Source organism: Equus caballus, chromosome X (genome assembly GCF_041296265.1).
Source record: "Equus caballus isolate H_3958 breed thoroughbred chromosome X, TB-T2T, whole genome shotgun sequence".
NCBI classification, from domain to species: domain Eukaryota; kingdom Metazoa; phylum Chordata; class Mammalia; order Perissodactyla; family Equidae; genus Equus; species Equus caballus.
In genome coordinates this window covers 142,835,673-142,852,907 of record NC_091715.1, presented here as the reverse complement: position 1 = coordinate 142,852,907, position 17,235 = coordinate 142,835,673, and the positions used below count along the sequence as shown (strand labels likewise).

At 39.9% G+C, this 17,235-nt stretch overlaps 1 protein-coding gene across 1 annotated transcript in view; it reads left to right on the top strand.

Annotated features, from left to right (window-relative positions):
• GABRA3 (gamma-aminobutyric acid type A receptor subunit alpha3) overlaps nucleotides 1-17,235 on the top strand; it is a 211,036-nt gene that overhangs the window by 164,166 nt on the left and 29,635 nt on the right. The window contains exons 6-7 of the mRNA XM_070257543.1: nucleotides 6,260-6,342; nucleotides 15,114-15,257. Of these exons, the coding sequence (XP_070113644.1) occupies nucleotides 6,260-6,342; nucleotides 15,114-15,257 (227 nt within the window). The remainder of the gene's footprint in view (nucleotides 1-6,259; nucleotides 6,343-15,113; nucleotides 15,258-17,235) is intronic.

The following is a 17,235-nucleotide window of genomic DNA, read 5'->3' as shown; positions in this document are numbered from 1 at the left end:
CTTTTGTTTCTCTTGCCTGAGGATACATATCCAAAAAGATATTGCTAAGGCCAAAATCAAAGAGCATACTGCCCATGTTTGCTTCTAGGAGTCATATGGTTTCAGGTCTTACATGCAAGTTTTTAATCCATTTTGAGTTAGTTTTTGTGTAGGGTGTAAGATAGTTGTCTACTGTCATTCTTTTGCATGTGGCCATCCAGTTTTCCAAGCACCATTCATTGAAGAGACTTTCCTTTCTCCATTGTATGTTCTTGGCTCTTTTGTCAAAAATTAGCTGTCCATAAATATGTGGGCTTATTTCTTGGCTCTCAATTCTGTTCCATTGATCTGTGCATCTGTTTTTTTGCCAGTACCATGCTGTTTTGATTACTGTAACTTTTCAGTATACTTTGAAATCATGGAGTGTGACTTCTCCAATTTTGTTCTTTTTTCTCTGGATTTCTTTGGCTATTTGGGGTCTTTTGTTGTTCCACATAAATTTTAGGATTTTTTGTTCTATTTATATGAAAAAGTGTCATTGGGATCTTCATAAGGATCACATTGAATCTGTAGATGGCTTTAGGCAATATGGACATTTTAACTATGTTAATTCTTCCAGTACATGAGCACAGAATATCTTTCCATTTCTTTGTGTCTTCTTCAATTTCTTTCAACAATGTCTTATGGTTTTCAGTGTACAGGTCTTTCACCTCCTTGGGTAAATTTATTCCTAGGTATTTTGTTCTTTCTGTTGCAATTGTAAATGAGATTGTATTCTTTTTTTTTTTTTCTGAGGAAGATTAGCCCTGAGCTAACTGCTACCAATCCTCCTCTTTTCTCTGAGGAAGACTGGCTGTGAGCTAACGTCCATGCCCATCTTCCTCCACTTTATATATGGGACGCCTACCACAGCATGGCATGCCAAGCAGTGCCATGTCCACACCGGGATCCAAACTGGAGAACCCTGGGATGCCGAGAGGCAGAACATGTGAACTTAACCAAAACTGCACCACCGGGCCGGCCCCTGGGATTGTATTCTTGATTTCTCTTTCTGCTCGTTCGTTGTTAACAAGAGAAATGCAACTGATTTTTATATGTTGATTATGTACTTTGAAACTTTACTGTATTTGTTAATTATTTCCTTTAGTTTTTTGGTGGATTCTTTAGAGTTCTCACTATATAAAATCATGTCATCTGCAAATAGTGACAGTTTTACTTCTTTATTCCCAATTTGGATATCTTTCATTTCGTTTTCTTGCCTAATTGCTCTGGCTAGGAATTCTAATACTATGTTGAATAAGAGTGGCAAGGGTGGGCATCCTTGTCTTGTTCCTGTTCTTAGGGGAATAGCTTTCAGTTTTTCATCATTGAGTATGATGTTGGCTATGGGTTTGTCATATATGGCCTTTATTATGTTGAGATACTTTCCTTCTATACCCATTTTATTGAGAGTTTTTATCATAAATGGATGCTGAATCTTGTTAAATCCTTTCTCTGCATCTATTGAGATAATCTTCTGATTTTTATTCCTTATTTTGTTAATGTGGTGTATTACGATTATGTTGAACCATCCTTGCATCCCTGGAATAAATCTCACTTGATTGTAGTATGAGCCTTTCCATGTATTGTTGTATTCCATTTGCTAGTATTTTGTTGAGCATTTTTGCATCTATGTTCATCAGCAGTATTGGCTGTAATTTTCATTTTTGTGTTGCCCTTGTCTGGTTTTGGTATCAGGGTAATGTTGACCTTGTAAAATGAGTTAGGAAGCATCCCCTCTGATTTTTTGAAAGAGTTTGTGAAGGACAGGTATTAAATCTTTGAATGTTTGGTAGAATTCACCAGAGAAGCTGTCTGGTCCTGGAATTTTGTTTTTTGGGAGGTTTTTGATTACTGTTTCAATCTCCTTACTAGTGATTGGTCTATTCAGATTCTCTATTTTTTCTTGATTCAGTTTTGGAAGGATGTATGATTCTAAGAATTTATCTATTTCCCTTGGTTATCCAATTTGTTGGCGTATAGCTTTTCATGGTATTCTCTTATAATCCTTTGTATTTCTGTGCTATCCATTGTAATTTCTCCTCTTTTATTTCTGATTTTATTTATTTGAGCCTTCTATCTTTTTGTCTTAGTGAGTTTAGCTAAAGGTTTGTCAATTTTGATTATGTTTTCAAAGAACCAGCTCTTGAGTTCATTGATCTTTTCTATTGTCTTTTTAGTCTCTATTACATTTATTTCCACTCTGACTTTTCTTATTTCCTTCCTTCTACTGACTTTAGGCTTTGTGTGTTCTTCTTTTTTCTAGTTCCTTTAGGTGTACTGTTAGATTGTTTATTTGAGACTTTGTTTCTTGACACAGACCTATATTGCTATAAACTTCCCTCTTAGTCAGAGGCAAGAGTCACACGCACACCTCTGTTGCTGCCCACCAGGTTCTCTGAGGCTGGGGGTGACTCACTCAGCTGCCATGGCCAGGGGTCCAGGAGCCTGGGTACCACCTCTTCTGTTCCCCCATTTGGCCTCCTCTGTGTGCTCCAATCCACCCACCTTTGTATGTACTGATGTGTGGCTCTCTCTGGCATTCTGCTGTGTTGGGCAGTGTAGCCTTTGTTGGGTTATGGATGTTTTGCTTGCTGTAGATTGAAGGGGAGAGACAAAGGGATCCTCTTTACACCACCATGATGATCTGTATATACATTTTCTTATGAATTCATCTATCGATGGATGCAGGTTGCTTCCATGTCTTGGCTATTGTGAATAGGGCTGCAGTGAACATGGTAGTGCAGATCTCTCTCTGAGATCAAGATTTCAATTTCTTTGGACATATATGCCCAGAAGTGCGATTGCTGCATCCTGTGGTAGTTCTTTTTTAATTTTTTGAAGAACCTCCATACTGTTTTCCGTAGAGGCTGCACCAATTTACATTCAAACCAACAGTGCACAAGGGTTCCCTTTTCTCTACATCCTCACCAACACTTGTTATCTTTTGGTTTTTTTTGATAATAGCCATCCTAACAGGTGTGAGGTGACACCTCATTGTGGTTTCAATCTGCATTTCCCTGTTTATTAGTGATGTTGAGCATCTTTTCATATACTTGTGGCCATTTGAATGTCTCCTTTGGAGTAATGTGTATTCAGGTCCTTTACCAATTAACAATACTGTATTGTATACTTAAAATTTTGTTAAGTGGATAGATTTTATGTTTAGTGCTCTTGTCACACAATATAATAAGAAGAAGAATAAAAAGAGGGTGAGAGAAAACATTTGGAGGGTATGAATATGTTTATGGCATAGATTGTAATGATGAGTATATTAGCCTGAGTACAGTCAGGGTGCTTTCTGCTGCAGGAAAAGCTTGAAGGGGTCTTTAAAGTTGTAGCAAGGTGGAAAGAAGGCAAGAAAGGCAGACAGTATGACACAGGAGATCAAAGAGCATTAGGATATGTTTAAGAACCAATGAAAAGAGTACAGGATAATTTGGCTTGTGAAGTACTCTGCCCCCACCAACATCTGCTTCCTCCTCTCTGCTCTGTGCTTAGGTGGGATGGGCAAGAAGTTGATGGGAAGGGAGACAGGAAAGTTATTATGAATCAGTTCTGCTCCTAATCAGAAATCAGTACCTTTTGTGTCTTGCTTTGATAATCCATTCGTTGTGGTCTTATTTGCCATGTCCCCAGGACTGCTGGGTAGACATAAAGTAATTTCCCCTTGGCATTACTCATAAGAAGCAATATCTTGTAAATACTAATATAAGTAGAGAGAAGAAACACAATTTTATTTATTAAGCCCTCATGGAATTCTTTAAGTATCTGACACAAGGAACAGTTACTTAGTGAAATACATTTCTCTTGTGTCAGATTCTTTGAGTCTTGAATTCCTCTTTCTGCCTTAAGAATAAAGCATAGATTGGTGGTGTATTTCAGGCTGACTTGAGAATTGAGCTTTTGTCCAAAAATCTTGGGAAATTTTGTAAATATCCAAGGGATTAGTTAGAACTGCAAGAACACTTGACCTCTAGTTCCAGCCTCTTACTATTTAAATGGGGAAACTGCCAATAAGTGATGGGTAATTATTTGCTGAAGGGCATATACTTGGTGTCCACCTTCCAGCCTAGGGTTCTTGCTAATACACACCTGAGTATGTTTGCATTAGTCAGTGTGCTTTGAGCAATATCTAGTATTACTGCTCTGATCATTTGTGAGGCATCACATATTCATCAGGTTTAACAATTAGCCAGGATGGGAGATGCCGGCCAGTTGGCCACCTAGAACTCCAAGAGGATGGCAGGGATTGAATCCAATATAACCAGAGGTATACAGGTTAGCTAGAAATAGTTCATCAGAGCTAGGATCCAAAGAACACTGAATTTTTGCTGTGTGGGTTCCATTTCTACATAGGAGGCTATTTTCTAGGCCAAGGACAGCTGAGGCTCAAAAAACTCAAAATAAATAGGAGCAGTAATCTTAGAATAGATTGTTTAGACAGACTAATGCAGGGTAATGAGTATGTGGGCATGGCAAATAATAACCCCATCCAGATTTCCATTGAGGAATCCACACACAGTCTCTCCTATATGCTGTCCCTGTGAAGACAGCATGAGCTCTTCAGACTTGACCTCTGAGGTTACTGATGTCCTCAACTACCTTTGTATTTTCTTTTTGTTTTTGGCTGGGAAAGATTTGCCCTGAGCTAACAGCTATTGCCAATCTTCCTATCTCTTGTTTTTTTCTTTTTTTCCCTCCCCAAAGCCCCAGTACATAGTTGCATATTCTACTTGTAAGTCCTTCTAGTTCTTCCATATGAGTCGCCACCACAGCATGGCTACTGACAGATGAGTGGTGTAGTTCTGCACCTGGGAACTGAACCTGGACCGCCAAAGTGGAGCATGCCAAACTTTAAACAATAGGCCATCAGGGCTGGCTCTGTATTTTTATTTTCTGGCCAGTTGCCGTGTGTGGGTGTATATGAGTGTATATGTGTGGATGTATTCTCCAAGAGCCATCTCCTTCAAAGCTATAGCAGTTGCTGTGAGCAGCAGAACCGTCTTTTGTGCTTGTTCATTATCAGGGTAAAAATTTTCTTTCTATAAATCTCTCCTCTCCAGTGCAATCTTTAAATTGGTTAACTCACACGATAGCCTGCTGAGGAGAATTATTTCAGAAATAATTAAACTGCTATTAAGAGTGAATGAGTCAGATGAACAGACATTTCTCAAAAGGAGATATAAATATGGCCAATAGACACATGAAAAGATGTTCATCATCGCTAATCATCAGGGAAATGCAAATCAAAATGCACTAAGATATCACCTTACACCCGTTAGATTGTCAAAAACATCCAAAACCAAGAGCGACAAATGTTGGAGAGGTTGTGGAGAAAAAGGAACCCTCATACACTGTTGGTGGGAATGCAAACTGGTACAGCCACTACAGAAAACAGTATGGAGATTTCGCAAAAAGTTAAAAATAGAAATACCCTATGACCCAGCCATCCCATTACTGGGTATCTATCCTAAGGACCTGAAATCAGAAATCCCAAGAGTCCCTTGCACCCCTATGTTCATTGCAGCATTATTTACAATAGCCAAGACTTGGAACCAACCTACATGCCCAGAAACTGATGATTGGATAAAGAAGATATGGTATATATACACAATGGAATACTACTCAGCCATAAAAAAAGACAAAATTGGCCCATTCGCAGCAACTTGGATGGACCTCAAGGGTATTATGTTAAGCGAAATAAGCCAGTCAGAGAAAGACGAACTCTATATGACTCCACTCATAGGTGGAAGTTAGTATATTGACAAGGAGATCTGATTGGTGGTTACTAGGGAAAAGGGGGGTGGGGGGAGGGCACAAAGGGGGAAGAGGTGTACCCACAACATGACTAACAATAATGTACAACTGAAATCTCACAAGGTTGTAATCTATCATAACATCAATAAAAAAAAAAAAAAAGAGTGAATGAGTCAGGACCTGGGGTTTTTAGGCTTCAGTGGGAGGGTGGCTAAGGAGCTCAGCTAGGTCAGATAAGTTACATTTGATTTTCTAAAGGTGGTAAGATGGGATTTAGATCTGATCTAAAAATCTGAACACTGAATGCTGCTTTGAGAGCCTATCTAGTTCATGTAATTCATTCCTTGTGTTCCTATGAACCTAGACAAACGAAATCACACTGTACTTAGGAGCATGCCATTGCTGGTGAATGGGAACTCAGTTCCATGTTTAACAGCATTCACTTTAGCTTAATTTCATTTTCTGTTCTCCTTTCTTTTAGGTTAACAATTCATGCTGAGTGCCCCATGCATTTGGAAGATTTTCCTATGGATGTGCATGCCTGCCCACTGAAGTTTGGAAGCTGTACGTATTTTCTCACTTTTCTGCTTGCCTGGTCTTCTTCTAAAAGAAACTGAATATTTCCTATTCTGTCCTCTAGTAGTTTCTAAAGCCATTTCTAAAGCCTAGGCATTTAATCCAGGCTTCTATGGGAGTGGGGGAAGGGGAGTGGGGTTGAGTAGTACTAACTGATCAGGAGCAGGAGACAGCCTTTCATAGAGTTTTCTTTCTAGACAGCAAACCTTATTTTACCATTTCAGACTCATTTCTCTGTCATTAGACTGAAACATTAACATCTGTTTCCTAAATTGTCCAGAAGACAGAGCAGGAGAGAGCTGATATTCAGCAGCAGCTTCCTAAGGACAAAATCCCTCAAATAGAATGTGTTTATATTTTTGAAATGCCTATTCCACCTGCATCCTCATATACTTCCATCCAATTCTCTACAGTAAATGGTGGACAAGAAGAGACTCTGGAGATTTTCTCATTTTTAGAGAGTATTGCCTTTTCCAGTAGCTGAAAATCTGACAAAATGAGTAGATACATAGCCCATTTTCAAATGAATTAGAAAAATCAAAATAGAACAGAATTTGGGTGAGTTTCTGACTCTAAGAATTTCAGAGTAAATTTCCTATAGGGAGGTATCAGAGCAATATCTCAAGGTCTGTGGCGATCATCCCTAAATTAGATTTAGCTCTGTATTTTGAAGTAGAAAGTGCATTTAAAAAGACACAAACAGGGGCCAGCCTAGTGGCATAGTGGTTAAGTTTGCATGCTCTGCTTCAGTGGCCCAGGGGTTTGCAGGTTTGGATCACGGGTGTGGACCTAGCACCACTCATCAAGCCACGTTGTGGTGGCATCTCACATAAAATAGAGGAAGATTGGCACAGATGTTAGCTCAGTGATAATCTTCCTCAAGTAAAAAGTGGAAGATTGGCAACAGATGTTTGCTCAAGGCCAATCTTCTTCACAGAAGAAAAGACACAAATAACTACATGTTATATATATTTTCATTCATTGCCAAATACTTACAGATTGTCTCTTATGTGACAGGCTGTATTCTAGGAGCTTGGAATGCATCCATAAATAAAACAAAGACCTTGCACTTATAAAACTGATATTATAGAGGAGAGAGTGATGGTGAAAGATAAAAGAAACAATGGATTAAAAAGTAAAGTATAAAGTATGTTGTAAAGTGAGAAGCACCATGGGAATACATAAAAGTACCGCAGAATAAGGGGGGGTCAGTCACGTCTACGTGGAGGATAGGCGTTGCCACTGAAATTTAAAATAGGGTGATCAGCATAGGCCTCTTTGAAAAAGTGACATTTGAGCAGAAATTTTAAGGAGATACAAGGGTTAACAGTGCAGATATCGGACAAAATCATGCTCCGGGTAGAGGGAACAGGCAGGGAAAAGATCCTGAGTGAGAAAAGTGTCTCAGTTGTTCAAGGAACATCAAAGTGGCCAGTATGACTGGACAGAGGGAGTGAGGGGGAAAGCACTGGGAGAGGATGAGATCAATGAGGGAGCCAGGTAATCTAGAGTCTTGTAGGACATTAAAGGGCTTTGAATTTTATTCTGAGGGAAAATGGGGAGTGATTCCAGTTTGGGAACAGAATAATTACATTATCTTACATCTTAAAAGAATCATTATGGACACTCTTTTAAAACTGCAAGTATGGGAAGGATAGAAGCAGGGAGTCCAGTTGAGAGGGTATTGCTCTATTTCAGATGAGAGATGATAACGGTTCCGATCAGAGTGATGTTGGTAAAAGTGCTGAGAAGTAGCTTGATTCTGGATGTATTGTGAAGGGTGATCCAAAAGGATCTTGCAATAAATTACATGTATAATATTAGAAAAAGAACTCAAGGGTGACTTGTAGATTTTTGTCCTACTGGATTTACTATCAAATTAGATAGCTATTCCTTTCACTCCCGGTAGGACAGAGTTGTTTTTGGGTAAAAAGTGCTCCCCTCATGAAAAATTAGAAAACCTAGAACTGTAGAAGCAACAAGGATTGTAGAGACTGAAATTCTGGAGAAAGGGTTACCTCTCTTGGACGAATTTGTCACCTGCAGCTTCTTCATTCATGGTGGAACTTGTCAATTCTGGCCTTGAATTGAAGCTTGGAATTTAAGTTCTGCCCCAGCTGTAGGGCTGCTACTGGAGGATAGAAACAAAGCAACAGTTTTGATGGTCACATAGAGATCAAGTGATAAAAGTAGAGATCTAGAAGGTTTCAAACACTTAACTGATACCCCTTTCAAGACAGTTGCTGAATTTTGAATTTGCACAAATCATAAGGCTAAAAGTTAATATGAAAACCTTTCAAAAGTAGAGCTGGCTTTCCTTCAGTCTCCCAATGCTATCAAAAAGAAGACATGCCAGGCTATCTGTTTAAAACCCTAGAGAAGCTATGTTCTAGTTACAAGGGAACAGCAGAGACAGACCAGGTTTAACCAAAACTACAACCCAGCTCAGTCCCTTATGGCATCAAGGTGATAATTCTCCCACACTATCTGCCTAGCAAAGAAAAGAATAAAGTTTCTCTGGTGGAAGTTAACATCGTCTGAAAACTCTACAGTTTTATTACACGATGTCTGGTATTCAGTAAAAAATCATCAGGCATACCAATAGGTAGGACCATATGACCTAAAACTAAGATTTAAAAACAAAAAAACAGAATGTGGAAACAGATCTACAGGTGATCCAGATAACAGAGTTTGTAGATAAAGACTTTCAAAAACATTGGTTAATATGTTCAACAAAAAAAGAAGTAAAGATGAATAAAATATATAAAAGGTAGGGAATTTCAACAGAAAATTGGAATCTATAAAGAAGGACAAATTGGAAATTACTTAAGGGAAAGTACATATCCAAAATTCAGAATTCACTGAATGCATTTAACAAGCAGAAGATAGGATTAGAGAACGTAAAAATAGGTAAATAGAAAATAGGAAACCTGAAGTATAGAGAAACAAAAATACAGAAAAGAGTAAGAAACATGTGTGACACAGTAAAATAAATTGTATTGTGTAATTTTGCAGAAGAAAAACAGGAAGAAAAAGGAGCAAAAGCAATAATTAAGTAGCTACAGGCCAATCACTTTTAAAACTGATGAGCCTTATCAATGCAAAGATTCAAGAAGTTGGTAAACACTAAGCAGGATAAATACAAAGAAAAACAACACTGATTCTAAAGTTTATATAGAAATATAAAATTGCCAAAAATAGCTAACGCAATCTTGAAGAAGAATAATATAGCTGGAGAACTTACAATCAAATCAATTCCAATACCAGATATCAAGACCTATTTTAAAGTTTTAAAGCTATAGGTTTATTTTAAAGCTATAGGTATTACTGTTGCAAAGATAGACATAACAGAAAGTCTAAAAACAGAGAGAGAGAAAGGGAGAGAGAGATCTTGACTTTTATCTCCCATCATACTCAAAAATAAATTCCAGATGGGTTACAGATATAAATGTCAGAGGGTGAAAGGTAAAACAATTACGCTTTTACAAGAAAACATAAGAGAATACATTCGTGATCGTGGAAGAGGTAGGGATTACTTAAATAGAACATAGACTACTGCTTAGCCACAACGGTAAAACAGGATGACTTGGAATATATTAAAAATTAAGAAATTCTCTTTATTAAAAGACAATGGTGAAATGGCAAGCCACAGGGAGGGAGAAAATATTTGTATTGGATGTACATGACAAATGACTCAACTCCGTAATTATTAAGATCCCCATACAAATCTCTAAGGAGTAGTTAGAAACTTAAATAGAAACAAAGGCCAAAGTGTTGAACAGGCACTTTATAAAACAGGGTTTCCTGATCACACACACAGACATATAAAGTGATCAATTACTTCAGCTTTGCAAAATATAGAAGAGATAACATTTCTTAGCTCATTCAATCAGGTCAGTGTTAGTCTGATACCAAAACCAAAGATGAAAAGAAAAGAAAACCACAGGCAAATATTCCTTATGAATATAGATGCAAAAATCTTCAAGAAAATACTAGCAACCTGAATTAAGCAACTTATAAAAGGAAAAATACACTATCTTTAAGTGGGATTTACCCCAGAAATATAAAGTTGACCTTAACATCCAAAAATCAATGTAATACATCATATTAATAGACTAAGGAACAAAAATCACATGATCATCTCAATAGATGCAGAAACACATACATATACCCCATGCTAGAAATCCAAAATTTGTCCTGATTTGCCAGTAACTAGAGGTTATAACTTGTTCTGTCACTTTGGATAATTTAAGGTCCTGAGAAGTGTAAGTATTTGTTTTAGTCATAAACCTATACAATGTCTGTTTCCATTTGGTTTCGTATGTATACAAACCCTAGGCTATAGTTGTTAGGTTCATCAGAACCCTTGGATTTATACTGAATATGCCCAAACCAAACTGACTGTTTTTTCTCTAAAACCTTCTTTTACGTTCCCTGTCCTGGTTTAGATCCTGTATTCTGGTTGTTATTTACCTCTTCAACCTCATCTCATATCTCTCCCTCCTTTGCTTTGGCCTTCTGCCAGTTCCTAGAACACTGCAGGATCTTTCCCACTTAGAAGGCTTTCCACTTGCTGTTTTATTTGACCTGAAATATTCTCCATCAAGCTCTGGCTCTTTCTCATTTTTCATGTTTCAGCTTAAAAGCCACTCCCTCAAAGAGATCTTCTCTGATTACTGTACCTAATGAAACCCCTCCCCACCTCATAAACTCTATTTTTTTCATAGCATTTATCACCATCTGATATTATTTTATTGTTTACTTATTTATTGTCTGTCCTTTTCCACTAGACTATAAGCTCAATGAAGGGATGAGATCTCAAATGTCTTAAGACCTCTGTACCTTAACTACCTAATATAATGTCTTAATATTAGTTGAATGAGTAACTGACTCAATCAATCAAGCAATGAGTCTCTGACACTATGAGTTCAGAGGGAATGTTTTCTCATCGGTACTATTGTAGCAAGATTGTTTTTAACTTCCCATTTTCCTGGGGCCTGACACATACCACGGCTTGAGTAACAGCAGGAAGCATTTAGCAAAGCAGCTAAAGGCAAGGAGATGCTTGTGGCATCATAGCCCATATAATATATGTGACAGGGCCATTCTGCAAGTGCAGTAGTTCTAATCGCCTGGTAGATATCCTTTCTACAGTATCGCCCCCACCAACTCCTCCATGAAAATAGAATGATTGGAACTGAGGAGTACGACACGCTGGGAGGGACGCTGAGGGGTTAAAGGAATCCAAGGGGTGTGGAGGAAGGAGAGAATGAGGCAAAGGCCTAAAGGGGAAGAGTTCTGTTCTCCACTGGATGAATGAATTCCATCATTATCCACGTACTTACAAAAGCTACAATCTCAGAGTCGTCTAGAATCCTTCCTTTAACTTCTTCCTTTCCTTTCTTAGCCATCATGAAAACCACCAGTTATAAAATGTTCTACCTCTAAAATTTATTTTCAGTCCACTGTCTACTACCATACATTAAAGCCTAAGGCTCACTCACACCAGATACTGTAACGGCCTTTTAATTGCTGTCTTGGCTTCAGTTTCACTCTTCCCAGCCGGTCATCTCTACTGCAGCTACTACAATCCTTCCAAAGCATACATCTGGTCATGTCAGCTCTCTACTTAGGCACGTCCACAACAACTTATAACCTATGAACTAAACCCCTTATTTCTTAGTTTGGGTAATTAGGGTTTTTATATTACCTCAGCTTCTCTCTAGCCTGTAAGTCCAGGGATATCATTAATTGCCTTAACACTCCATGCTCTTGCATGTTTTTTGCCTTTGCTGTGTTGTTCTTTGCTAGGAATGTCCTTCTTTTACCTACTAAAGTGGCCTCAACTTGTGAGTACCGTCAACTCTATGAGTCCTCTAACACTCCACCCTGGGCAGAAGCAACAGTGCCCCGCTCTGGTTTCACTTAACATGTATTTTTGTTCCACTGGTGTGCATACTTTTCACGTTCAGGCTTGTACTATAACTATTGTGCACCCTCTGTCTGCTCCAGTAGATTGTCGGCACCCTGATGGCAGTTACTGTGCTTTATTAAGCTTTGTTTACCAGTACAGGGTAAGGCTGTGAGAAGACAATCAAGTAGTTTTCAATTCGTTTTTCAAATTTATTTCTCCATCTTCCTTCTCTTCCTTTATTAGTTTATGCCTTTCCTGCTTTGACTTCCATCATATGAGAATAGTTTTTCCTCCATAAATCTCTCTTTTCCCATAAATTATTGTCAGAGAAATGAAACCATTGCTTTTTGCATAAAGCAAGTTGCCACTCTGGGCCCAGTGAAGTGTCTAAGGTACTGGTAGCTGCACAACTTGTTGTCACATTTGTGCTAGAACATGCTAGGAATTTAGGGCTAATATTCAAGATTGCATGCTCAAGGTCCTCAGCTTAAGTTAAGAGATCCAGCAAGAAATTCCTTTTTTCTTAGAGGTGGAAACTCTTCCATCCCAAACCCTTTCACGAGCAGACATGTTCTAGTTTTTACATTGTCAAACTCTTGGGTGTACTGAGAACATTGCATTGTCCTTTAAACAGAGGGAGTGACAACCACCTGAACAGCAAAGATAATAAGACATATACACGTGATTCTCTGCTTAAGAGTAGTGGTTTGCAGATGTGCTTTGTTTGATCCATACAGTTTACAACTTTTTAAATTATTTGCCAATATTCGAAATTTAGGAGCTGTCATATAAAATTTCAAATTTGTTTATTTTTTATGAAATCAGAAGATCTGACAGCATCGGGTTCAAATTCCCACCTGGCCACAATCAGCTGGGGCGGAGTAGAGGCTGCCCCTTGTAGAGGGGCACAGCTTGCCCATTCCTCCAAGTCTCCATCACTTTCTGCTCTCTTCCTGAAAACAGGGTCTAGTGTCAGTTGCCACTGATCAACTCACTTGCACTTTTGTTTTACATATTGTCGAATTAAGAGCTCCCAGTAGAGTCAAGAAGAAAGTGACATAGTTCTTGTACCCACAGCTATCAAAATTTTTAAAACTAAAGGACAGACTGAGAGGACTGTGTTTCAAAAAAGATGGGAGAGTTTGCAGTTCCGTATAGAGATGAAGAATATTTCTACATCTTTACTATGCATACAAAGTATGCCTTTGTTGAAAAATAAAACTTCAGATATCAACATTATGCAATCCATTATAAAGAACTGTAATTGATATATAAAAAAGATGTACAATGAAAATCTTAGTTAACTTCAAAAAACAAACTGAAAGTTCAACAGATTTTGTGTTTGAAGGCCTACACTAAGTGTTGCTGGGAAATGTAGTTATGTGTTAAGCAACAAAACTTCCCAGGCATGAAAATATTCTATAAATGCCAAATTTATTAAAATGTCTATTAATTGCAGCAGAAATTATATATTGAACTACAAGTATTTTTCAGTGTGTTGCAGAAATGGCTGAGACTATATATAGGGCATAGTATGTGGAAAAGTTAGATTTCTTGTGGCATTTTCTTTTGTAGCTCTGGAGAGCACAGATACAGAAAATACCATAGAGTTATGCATATCTTTTCATGATTTCAATGAGAATTTTGATGTGAATGAAGACCTTTTTGGCATATTGACCATTCCAAGCAAATCAGGAAATCGTTTCCTTAGGTATACTGAAAAAAGTCCTAAGAAGATCACAGTTTACATGTAAGGAAGTGTTAATGTCAGACTGTTACAAAATGTATATCCAACATGGCAATGTTTTGTAGGGACACAGAATTTATGTTTGTTCTTTGGTAGATATACTAGGAAGTATTCGCTTTGTGGCAAAAGGATTAAATAGAGCACATAATGGACACGGTAGCTGCCACCATGAGCTGGAGACCCCACCACTGACTTGAACAACAGACAGCTCAAACCTTGGATGAAATGGGTGAACAGTATGCTGGTCAGCTTCCCTTTGTGAGCCTAGGTGCCTGAGTGAGGGCAAGGTGCTCACTCCAGATATAAAACCCACTGTGCAAAGAGTCGATCCATGTCTGGAAAGAAAACAACTCTCTTTCTTTAAGACACTAAAATGAAATAACCTTACTCCTCATTCCCTCACCACTTCCCTTACCCACAACCCGTGTTAAAACTAATCTGTACTAAATTCTGTTCATTCTAATTCCAAACACAAGACCTAACATTAACACCCTCGTGGAGAAGAAAAGGTGGCAGGTTTCTGGTTTGCAAATCAAAGTGGCAGAAGGAAATTCTAATCATTAATTATTGCCATTTTTAATTTTAATTTTTTTAATTTAAAATATTCCTAATATGATTTTTAAAAATCTTATCTCATATGCTCACCCCATCAATTAAAGAAAATTTTATTACATTTCTGGCAGTTTATTTTTCTTACAGCTAGCCTGATTTACTCATTTAAGATATCTCTCTAGCTCTTGTAGGCATTTGAATTTGTGACATTTGCACTAGATAATATTGTAGCCATTATTCCCTTGCCCCTACTCTCTACCCTCCAAGAGGAGGAAAAGCTTGACCATTTATTGGACATCTAGTAGACTGTGAGTCATTGAAGGAAGAGAGCACTTTGGGTTCATTTCTGTATATCCAGCATAAACCATAGTATTTAGTCAATGAGTGTTTATTAGATGGATGGATAAACGTACTTCAATTGAAGACAGACATACCCAGAATTGTTTGGGGATGGAAGTTGTATTTCAGTATCATGCAAGTTGAATGTCAAGGATAATCATTTTCCTTTCCCTTCAGCTTCTCCTTCTTGACCATTTTCTGCCCTAGATGCCTACACAACAGCTGAAGTAGTTTATTCTTGGACTCTTGGAAAGAACAAATCCGTGGAAGTGGCACAGGATGGCTCTCGCCTGAATCAGTATGACCTGCTGGGCCATGTTGTTGGGACAGAGATAATCCGGTCTAGTACAGGTATTTATTTATTTTATTTAACAAGCAGTTTTTGTAACCTGTACCACATTCCAGTCACTGTTCCAAGTACTTACAGAAACTTATGTGATCCTCAGAACAATCTTGTGACAGAGGTACTAGTATCATAAGGAAACTAAGGCATAGAGATGTTCAGTAATGTGCCCCATGTCGCAGTTATATAATGTCAGAGCTAAGATCTGAACCCAGGCGGATTGGCTCCCAAGCCCATGTTTTTAATCACAATGCCCTGCTGTCTCTTGGGGAGTGGGGGAGAAGGTCAAGGGCATTAGGGCTGGGCTGTAGTAGAAGAGAAGGCAGAGGGAAGCCATGATGGTGGGAGAGCTGCAATTTGATTCCAAAGGTCTCATGAAGACATCTGCTTAACTCTGCCATTGCTGAGGTGGCAGGTTAATTGCCCCAGGAGAGGCCAGGTGCACAGCCAGGAGGTCCAGGGATAAGCCATGGAATTATTTTCTTAGTGAATCACCCATCTCAGAAACAAGTCTGTCCGGCAAATCTTGCCAGCTCCTCTCAATGGCTAATTCTTGGACATTGATAAATGGAACTTAGAGACTTGTTCTATAGGCTTAAGTCCTATCTGTTCAGAAGCTGACCAGTTGCAGGGGCTTGAGGCAGGAGGCGCCCTGAATCCCGACTAATCTTAGGGTATTAGGCAAAGTGGAGTAAATCTTGAGGCCCACATATCTTACAATACTTTTTGCCTTGAAACGATGGGAACGTTCAACACTTATCTCTGTGGAAGATCTCTGAACCCACAATTAAAAATGAAGTAGGGTACTCTTGTCTTTTTATTTCATTATCTGGACACTGCTCTTCCCTCTCCTTGTGATGTGGCAGTATGTCACCTTGCCCGTGCCCTGTTCTCCCTCCACCCTAGGACCAGGAGAGGGTACCTTAAAAAAAGCAGCATTTGAAATAGACTTAAAGAATAACAAGATTTAGAGATTTGGAATTTGGTATGGGGAAAGGCTACTCTCGAGAAAGGAAATACGGAGGTGTCAAGAGGCCAGAGATATTTGAGAACAAGATCTGTTGGAAAAGCCGCAAGTTCACAGTAAGAGGTGGAGGCGATAGAGTCTGGGGCTGCAGGAGTGTGGGCTGCCTCCTTGAAGGGGATTCTGGGGTCGGGTGCTTGGAGCCAGTAGTGGCTGGACCTGTAGCAGCCAGGCAGGCACTGTGTATGGCTGGCCGGAGTCCAGGAGGCCCCTCCGTCCAGCAGGTGGGGCCAACAGCCCAGCTTTGGAGGAAGCATACAGGTGCTGCTGGTTGCTGTGCCTAGGCCACCTGGACCCTGGCTGTTTGCTCTGAAGAGCACTCCATAGCATTGTATGTGGGGTCAGCATGGCTGCTGCACAGCCAAGGCTCACATTCCAGCTGCACCCACCACCCTCTGGAGGTGTTGGAAGTGTGGCCTGGGGCGATAGTCGCCTGGCCTCCCGGGCTCGGGAGGGTTTGCTTTGCTCCCGATGAAGTGGAGACGACGGTATACTGCTGCAGGTGCATTGCAGACCTGCTACCAGGCTTGCGCGTCCTGGCCCCTGGACTGGGCGCCAGCCTTGGTGTCCTGCTGGCAACCCACATCCCCGAGCCCCATCGAAGGGCAGGGCCGAGGCTGTGGTCAGCCAGGCTGGGGGTGCTGGGGGGAAATCCTCCTCACCTGGCCAGAGTTCTGCTCTCCCCAAGCAGGGGGAGGGAGTGGGGACTTCAGCGCCCGCGTGTGCAAAGCACATCCTTCTGGCTCTAGTGCGCCCCTTGCGCTTTTGAGTGGAGGCCGGCCTCCCGCTCCCGGGCGGGGGCGGGTGTGTGTGGGGGGGGGGGGCTTCTGCATGCGTCCTGCTGCCACCTCCTGTCTGAGATCAGACACGAAATGCACCGCTTGCTCTCCCTCCCACCCTAAGCTTGTGGGCAAAGAGGACGGAGGCTCCTGGAGGAGGGCATGTGTGCCGGGGTGCAGCAA